The sequence below is a fragment of the Sander lucioperca genome, chromosome 22 (assembly GCF_008315115.2).
Source record: "Sander lucioperca isolate FBNREF2018 chromosome 22, SLUC_FBN_1.2, whole genome shotgun sequence".
NCBI lineage: Eukaryota > Metazoa > Chordata > Actinopteri > Perciformes > Percidae > Sander > Sander lucioperca.
Window position 1 is genome coordinate 22,536,381 of NC_050194.1, and position 9,127 is coordinate 22,545,507.

The 9,127-nt window shown below is 42.1% G+C and overlaps 1 protein-coding gene across 1 annotated transcript; it reads left to right on the top strand.

Annotated features, from left to right (window-relative positions):
• Positions 1–2,795: 2,795 nt before the first annotated feature.
• On the top strand, positions 2,796–8,059 carry sost (sclerostin). The gene is made up of 2 exons (XM_031314861.2): positions 2,796–3,334; positions 6,020–8,059. The coding sequence occupies exons 1-2, from the start codon at positions 3,049–3,051 to the stop codon at positions 6,430–6,432; spliced, it is 699 nt and encodes a 232-aa protein (XP_031170721.1). The 5' UTR covers positions 2,796–3,048; the 3' UTR covers positions 6,433–8,059.
• The last annotated feature ends 1,068 nt before the right edge of the window (positions 8,060–9,127 follow it).

Below are 9,127 nucleotides of genomic sequence, written 5' to 3' on the forward strand. Positions count from 1 at the left end.
TCATTTGTATATAACCCACGAGACGTGCAGGGCTGCCTCTAAGGACAAAGTCAGTTGACATAGTGTCAAGAGCAACAAACCCAGGAGACCGCTTTTCGTGTCGCATGTGAAAGTCTAAAGACTTATTTACGTACTTAAAGTAATAAGTAATGAGTATTTCATATACAAAATATCACTTTTTAAGGGTGTAGATGTCCTTTCATAGGAAAACCCACAAAAACAGCTACGGACAAAAGACTGTGCATAACCTTTTTGTAAAATATAATACAAACTGTTGTATGAGCATCCGTTAAAAATGGCAGTATTTATAAGTAGAGTGCTTATATATGAGTGTTGCTTTTTGCTTGATTGAAAAATAGGGAGTGGTGCACTGGGTCAAGAAAGCTTGTTTTGGCTGTCCTAAAGTAGGACAATTTAAGTATCAATTAACCACATAAAGTATGTCCCAGAAAACAACTCCAGACGTTATCCTGTACCTGACAACATCACAAACTTGGCTGCAGGTAACTGTAGCTGTAGAATAACAGAAGACACATTTACACATGAAGATACTGTTCTTGTATTATTGTGAATAAAAAATATTACCAAAAGGTAACTGAACTCCCAAAGAGAATCTTTTGACTTCTGAAATTTTTATGATGAAAGACTGTTGTGTCGCTGGACCTTTATAGAAGAAAAGAATGATGGCGTTATTTAAGCCTCATCTTCCAATATCATTATTTTAATTTAATGTTATCCCCAATCAAGTCCACCCTTTTGAATTGCGATGGACAACCAGTTGGCTACAGCTGTACAAACCCTAATTTAAGGCTTGTATAAAAGTAGATGGACCGTGGGGAGTGTGTGTATTATTATGGAAGCATCGCTGTCCCTCAAATGAACGGGTACAAGATGTGTCAAAGCAGTGATATTGACCACAGCATGACGGATATCCCCCTTCATATGACATGGCTTTATTTTTTTTCTCTATTACAAGTTGCTTTTCTAACTTGCCTCTGGACATCCCAAAAACCTGTTTGTGATGCTAATAAACGTATATAATCCTATCTTTTTCCCTCCACAAGACTTGTATATTCCCCCCTCAAGAGGGCAGTGTTTGAATGAAAGAGCCTCCATCTGTCAGCACTCATCAGATCACTGGGATGTGAGGGATGCCAAGAACTTGGAGGAGAGCGTACTGTACATGCAGTGCTCAGTCCATATTATGTTATTCAAACCAGATACAAGGATAAAGAATATCAGATTCAAATCATGCAAACAACACGAGTTGTATCCTTATTGCAGGAGGAAGGAGTGAGCTTGAACCCCTCATTATAGTTTGAATGTGTCCACAGAGAGCTGTGATAATGGATAATTAACATGAGGAATGAATGATTAACTTGTGTACAGCCTATCAGGATGAGGCCTCTCAGGACGAGTGTGAGGCGCATGTTGCAGCGGCGGAACGGAACAACTTGTGTCCAAAATAAACCACCAAAAAAAACCCGCCTAAATGCTTTTCAGACACGTAATGCTGCGGAAATCGTTAAAGGAGGAGGAGAAGATGTGTTTCTCCCCTTAGGTCCAACAACAACAACAACAACACAGTGAGATGTGCAGAACTGCTGTCTCATTCAACAATCCGACATAAGTCTGCTCCTTCTCTCTCTTTTCTTTACCTCTCACCTCCCTTTCCCCTCTGTCTTCCCCTTTATAGTCGTCCCTCCCATTTCCTCCTCTCCTGTAGTGGAAGAAGTATTCAGCTCATTTACTTTAGTAAAAAAAAATATGTGCGTATCATCGGGAAAATGTACTTAAAGTATTAAAAGTAAAGGTACTCAATGCAGAAAAATCCTCCAGTTGTGTTTGATCGGCTAATCATTTCAGCTGGACTTGTAGGCCGCTATATTGTTAGGTAGTTTAATTTATAATAAAACATCATATTTTATAAAGGGCATGTGTTTTGTGTGCCAAAAATCTCAATTTGCAAAGTAACTAGTAACTAAAGCTGTCAGATGAATGTGGTGGAGTAATAAGTACAATATTTCTCTCTGTAAATGTAGCGGAGTAAAAGTAGAAAGTGGCATGAAAAGAAAAGACTCAAGTAAAGTGCAAGTACTTCAAAGTACAGTACTTGAGTAAATGTACTTAGTTACATTCCACCACTGCCTCTCACCTTAACATGTCCCTCTCCTCTGACTTCTCCTCTCCTCTTTTCTCCCATTATATCTATTCCCCCTTCCTTCCTTTCATTTCTTCTCCTCTGTTCCCCCTCTCCTCTGTCTTATCCCCCTTCCCACCCCTCACTTCCCTTTCTTCTTTATTCACTTCTCTCACCTCTCTTTCTCCCAATCCACACTTTCCGCTCTCAATTTTCGTGTCCTCCTCTCATCTTCTTTCTCCCACTTCTCCATTTTCTTCCCTCTCTCTCTCTCTCTCTCTCTCTCTCTCTCTCTTTCTTCTTCTTCTTCTTCTCTCCTCTCCTCACTTTTCCCTCTCTATTGTCTTATTGTTCTCCTCCTCTTCATCCTCTCCTCTTTCACCCCACTCTTCCAATCTCCTCTCCTCACCTCTCACTTTCCCTCTTTATTTTCCTCCCTCACCTCTCCTCTTTCTCCCACTATTCTATTTTCTCCTCTTCTCTTCTTTCTCCAACATTACTCTCTTTTTTTTCCCTCTCCTCTCTTCCTCTCTCTCTTCTTCTCCTCCTCCTCCTCTTCCTCCTCTCAGTGTTCTCCCACTCCTCCAGTCTCCTCTCCTCTCCTCTCTCTCTCCCCTCCTGGTTTCTCAATGAATCTCTCTCCCAGGTCCGACCCCTCCCACTCCGTGTAAGCGCTTAATTGTCAGCTTTGACGACAGCTCGCGCAGGCTTAAATACCGCGTGCGCCTCGTGCATTCAGGAACTGACCAAGTTGTCCGAGCGGGTATCTCTTTTTCTCTCTCTCTCTCTCTCTCTCTCTCTCTCTCTGTGTGTGTCTCGTGTGTGTGTGTGTGTGTGTGTGTGGTTTGTTTTTTTAAATTCTCCTCGTGCGTCTTTGCTTGATTCGTGGCGCAGACCGCGCGACCATCATGCAGGTGTCTCTGGCCCTCCTCGTCTCCAGCTCGGCGCTCGTGCTGCTCCAGGGATGCTGCACCGCCGTCAGGGGGTGGAAGCTGCTGAAGAACGGAGCCACGGAGATTTTACCGGAGTACAGAGAAAACACTCGGACACCTCAGGAGGCGACACCATCGGCGTCCAATACCAACAGTAATAACAATAACAACAACAACAACAACAACAATAACAACAACAACAACAACACTTTGAATAACAGGGCGAAAAACGGCGGGAGGACAGCAAACACAGTCTCCTACAGTAAGTCCTCCTTTAAGTTCATTAGATGTTTAAATGGAAGGAAAACTAGTCGAGATGGAGCGTTTGAGGCGTTTAGAAAGAAATCAGATTAAAGCTTATTAATTCATTTGGTGCAATGTTGGGAAATAATGACCCAGGCCATCCTTAAAAGGGTCGATTTATTTGAGCCTGTGATGCGTAAAAGTGAGGAAACTAACATGAAAAATAACATCTAATCATATTATAGCCTGTAGCCTAACGTGTCAGTTGAAGCCGAAAATTCATTGCAAGCGACCGCATGTGAACAAGTGCGCGAGAGCATTGAAGTATATCATTTAATATAGAATAACTTTATACTTAACCGTTTATGACGTTTTTAAATTTTTGATAAGAAATACATTTTCTTTTTGGGATTAAATAAATGCATTTCTGTAGGCCTATTTGTGGGGATTGTGCGCTCAGATTGTCCTGTTGACCCCACAAATATGATATAGTATGAAATCATATTTAAAGCCTAAACAAATTAATACATTTGATAAGTTTACCTGTTATTAATTGTGTGGTTTTGTTCTAACAGACTAAATTGTTTAATTAGACTTGATCCACCTTTTTGAAAAATGTTTTAAGAACTGGTGATAGAATCAGTGAATCTGACTTATTTTTTTTTAAACCGCACAAAGACAACCTTCCTTTTCATTTGACTTCAGTCTTACACTGATTCCCTGATTGTGTGGGAAGAGTGTTTTGTTGCTTAATCTGCTGCCAGAGTGTGAGGGTGGTGAGAGCGGCACAGACACACATTCTTGTGGTTTCTTCCCCTACACAATCCTGAAGTGGAACATTCAGAGAGACATCAGGGCTTTTTTTTCACGTTGTCTTTCAGGTTATTTCCTTCTCTCTTTATACTATTAGTCAAGCTCTACTTGCAGTACGCCATAACCATTTGATTGCAACAACATGTCTCCCTAAACCCTGCAGTTTTTTCTTCAGGGGATGTTTTTTTTTTTTTTTTTTTTTTTTGGGAAATTGCTTTTTAAATGCAACACTGCCTTTTGAGAATGATTCCCACCTGTGGCCAGTAAAAGGTTGTATGTTCTGATCGAGCGATGCATGTAGAGTAATCTCACGCTAACGCTCGTGGATTTCAAGATGGGTGGTGCAATATTCTCACAGACTGGCCTTCATTTAATCACGGGCACGCGAGGAGAAGGAGATTGATTGGTTAGATTAGACCATAAAACAGCTGACAAAGGGGAATTAGGAAGTCGAGATGTGTTAGTGTGACTGATTTTTGTCTGTCGAGGACCACAAATCCACACATTAAACAAGATTATGCTAATTGTATTATTATTATATTTTTATTATTATTATTTTGTGGAAAAGTGCATCCCTTTGCTTTCATATGGAGCATGTGTTGAGGTTCACACAGGGAGACAGAAATCTCCTGGATTGTTCTCTTCATCCATCTCTCAGCTTTCGTCCTGGGACGGCCTGCTCGTGGTCCCTTGCGGGGTCACAGCAGAGGCTTTGACCACTGCCTGGCCTCGCTCCAGTCCTCTCCCAGGGGGAGGAGAACAGCTCACGCAACTGTACAGTAGTCTCGTGTGCAGGCCACCATCATTAGTAATGCTTTTTTCAGGCTGACAGTGGAGACGAGTAACAGGAAATGTAGGGGGAAAAGGCACAGCGAGACTGGATTAAACCAAACTCTCACTGAACAAGACAACCTGACTTTCTGGGATACGGTGGTAATTGGTGCAAACCGCTGCCCAGTGCATGCTGTAGGCATGGTATACTACTGTGGTCCCTTCAGCGGCAGCCACAGAATAACACTAGTTCAGGTTCTCATGGGGAGAAAATAAAAAAGGAAATCACTTCACATAAATCCTTTGTTCAGCCCTTTTTTTTGCAAAGAAAGCCACAGAGGAAAACAGATCCCTCTCTGAGTGTATCATTTCTTAACCAACCGTTCCTTTGCCCCTTTTTTACACACTGCTTGTAAAAAAAAACACGGGGCAATAACTCATGCGTAAGGCTGTTAAAAAGCTGCGGCTGAAACATGGGATTACAGGCTGAGTGCGTTGTCTCAAATCAGTCTGGCAGATGTCCAGTTTGTTCAAAACTGTACAGTTGCTTTAAAATAACCAGACAGCTATTTACTCCTCCATCACCACATACATTTCCTGAGGGCCAACGCTCTATGCCAGCTTTTTCTTCCAGCCCAAACCTCCATTAGGTTTGATTGAGCTGTTTAATGGCCCTCTGGTCTGGATTTGCTATCAGCTGATTGCTGCCAGCTGGATCTCTTTGTCAAGCCCCGTCGTCAGCTAATGATCAGACCATGAATCAGATTCAGAGGCTCTGATATGATCTCTCAAATATTTACCTAAATGAACAAATTGTTGCATTAAGTTGAACTTATAAAAGTGCTTTTTTCGGCTGCACTTCTGTGTCTCACAATATGTCAGGATCAGAATGAAATGAACTGCCTGCTCAGTTTGTATCTTACTTGTGTTGTTTTTCCACACACAACAACACAAATGGTGAGTTCACGTTGACAGATGTTAGCACGTATTGGAGTCAGACACAGCTGCAGCATTGAGGCAGTTAACCTGCAGAATGTCCTTTCCAGTATGCAGCACTTCAAAGTGTTTGTTTTGGGCTGAAGCCACAAGTGTAACTGTGATATTCTGCTCTTCAACCCAGGTGCCTCGGAGCTGAGCTGTAGGGAGCTGCGCTCTAACCGTTACATCACTGACGGGTCTTGCCGCAGTGCCAAGCCTGTCAAGGAGCTGGTGTGTTCGGGCCAGTGCATGCCGGCACACCTCATGCCCAACTCCATCGGCCGCGGCAAGTGGTGGAGGGGCAGCGCTTCGGACTACCGCTGCATCCCGGCCCACTCCCGGACAAGGAGGGTCCAGCTACACTGTCCCAACGGCAACACTCGGACTTACAAAATCCGCGTGGTCACCTCCTGCAAGTGCAAGCGCTTCAGGCCCCACCACAACCAATCAGAGGCCAAGGAGGTCCCGAAGAAGCAACGCAACAAGAAGCACAGTCGTCTGTCTCAAGACCGGAGCAAGAACAACACGCCGACACTGTTGGGCAACTCGTACTGATGCTCCTCTCCAGCATCCAAAGGACAGACACCAAAGCACACTCATTCACATACACACACAAACACGCACACACACGTTACACAACACACAACATATCTCCTTCAAATAGGGAGGAGATGCAAAAGAAATTTCAAAGAGAGCAAATGCATAAGCTAATTGCTGGGCTGGTTTTAGGTCATCGGTCTTTATTTTTCAGCCACTTGCCAGCATATTTGTGAACTTTGCTGCTTATTTGCATGAGTGCCAGGGGCTTGCCACAACTTTGACTGGTCAGGAGATGTAGCACAAGTATATGATCGCCCCAACTGCTCCAAACCTGCCTGGGCTTGGTTTCTGTCCTTCACTTAAACAGATTTAATTTAATGAGAAGTCCTCCCTGAGGCTTCGAGCCCCATCTGTACAAACATCCAGTGGTTGCAGAGCTACACCGCAACACAGCCTTGTTTTAAAGCTGAAAAGGTGTATCTTCGCTCCAAAGTGGTTGTAATCCATCTCCTTTTGGCTGTGTGTGTGTGTGGAGGAGATTGCAGCAGCTCTGGGGGCTCTGATGGTGGGATGTTGACAGGTTTTGAGAGGCCCTGACCTGTACGGCAGTCCAGGCAGCTCTCTGACAGCCTACTAAAGGCCTCATCAGGACAGCCCCACGGCACGCCACGCTGCAGCAGCCCCAACCAGGCCTGTCAGTTACAGTAGTTCCCACGACTAGATACAAATAGTCAGGAGAGACAGATATATGGGATGGGATGGGGGGGGTGGCAGTTTTGACACCACGAGGGCACTGGGCATTCCTGTGACTCCTCTTATTTACTAAATGAGCTCATTCCTGTGTTATTTGAGTCATAAAAAGCCATTTCCTCTAGCCAGTTCCTGTTTGCTGGAATCACACACAGAAAAAAGTGCACATGTGTGTAGGAGGAAGGCATCAGAAAATTGAGTGTGGTTGTGTTGTTACTTAAGGGCAGAGCATTCTCCAGCACGCCCACACCGGAATTCTTTTGTACCGGGCCAAATAGAGCAGCGAACAACCATCCGCAGCCAAAATCCATCCGTTGTGTTCGAGACACCCTCTCCGCTCCCATGCTGTAAATAGCTCAAACAGGAAAGATAGGAGTAAAAATAACACAAAAACACAATAATTCAGCGTATTGACTGATAAAATCTGGCCCCAGTCTGTCACTGCAGACAACACAACCTCCTTCCTCAGCAATGGGACTGTACTTCATGAAGAATATTCACCATGTTTCCGCATTTTTCCACTCATATTTGCTTCCTGATGTATTTTTTTTTTTGTCTAAACTGTACTGACAATGTTTGCTTCTTTTCCTAAATGTTTGTTTTGAAATAGCAACTGGAAGCTGAGAGCTGTGATTGTACATATCATACCTGTGTGGTCCATGGCAGTGGTGCCCTCACTAAAGAGGGAGCGAGGGCTGTTTTTCTACAGACGCAAAAGAAGGACTGTTATAAAAGAATGAACGGCATATTTATTTTTTATTTCCACATTTAAATTATTTATGCAACCTTTTTGTAGTAAATGGTAGCCATTATTGTCGTATAGTATGATAGAGACTTTGGAAATGAAATACTGTACAGACCATGAATAAAGTAAAGGAAGATATAGTTGAAAGAGCTGGCTTATTTGTTATCTTTCGTATTTCATGGAGCATTTATTATCAGCATATAAACATTTAATTAATGGTTTATAACACACCTTAATGCAAGCAGATATAAGAGTTTATTAATGCATTTGTCCACAACTAGAACTTTGTCTGTGGGCACCCATAAACACTGGCTGGGATGTAACTAAATTCATTTACTATGTGCATTTAGGTACTGCACTGAAGTACCATTTTTGAGATACTTTACTTGATTATTTCCATTTTATGTTACTTTATACTTTTACTTCACTCCATTTTGCAGGCAAATATTGTGCGTTTTACTCCACTACATTTATGTTGACAGCTTTAAGTTAGTTTTAGTTTGCAGTTTTAGTTTATTTTAAATTATGATGTATTTATTTATTTATTTTTTTTATAGATTAGGTTACCCAGCAGCATGTAAAGTAATTAAAAGAAGCGCCACCTTTACCAGCTGAAACATTAAAGTGATGAAAACACTTAGAATACTTGGAATACTTTCACTTTGGGTACTTTAAGTATATTTTGTTGCTAATATTTTCTGTACTTTTACGTAACTAAAGTTTTAGTGTTCTTCCACCACTGCCAATAAGTGGAGGCTGGTGTATATATAAAACGATAATGAATGATAATATAGTACAGTTGTAAATACAAAATATGTCTCCATAGAAGATAAAACACTATACATTAATAAACACATGAAATATATCGGCTTACAACTGCATTGTAGTGTGTTATAAACCATTTATTAAATGTTTAAATAGTGCATATACATGCTAAATATTGGATTTTATTTGTACGTGCATTCCCAGGGTGTCTGTCTGATGTCTGTGCAAAGAAATTCAGCCAATTAAGAAGTAAAGATTTGCAGCTTAGCAAAAGAAGAAGAATCTTCACTCTTGAGATCTCCAACTTTTCTTTGTTTATGAGGGTGGATATGAGCCACAGCCATCACTCAACATCACTCCCCTGCGCCTCTCCTCCCTCATGGCTTCAGGCTTGATCCGCTGCGAGTTTGAGAGTTCAAAACGCATCCCTCTTCGCTTTATTTGAGCTCT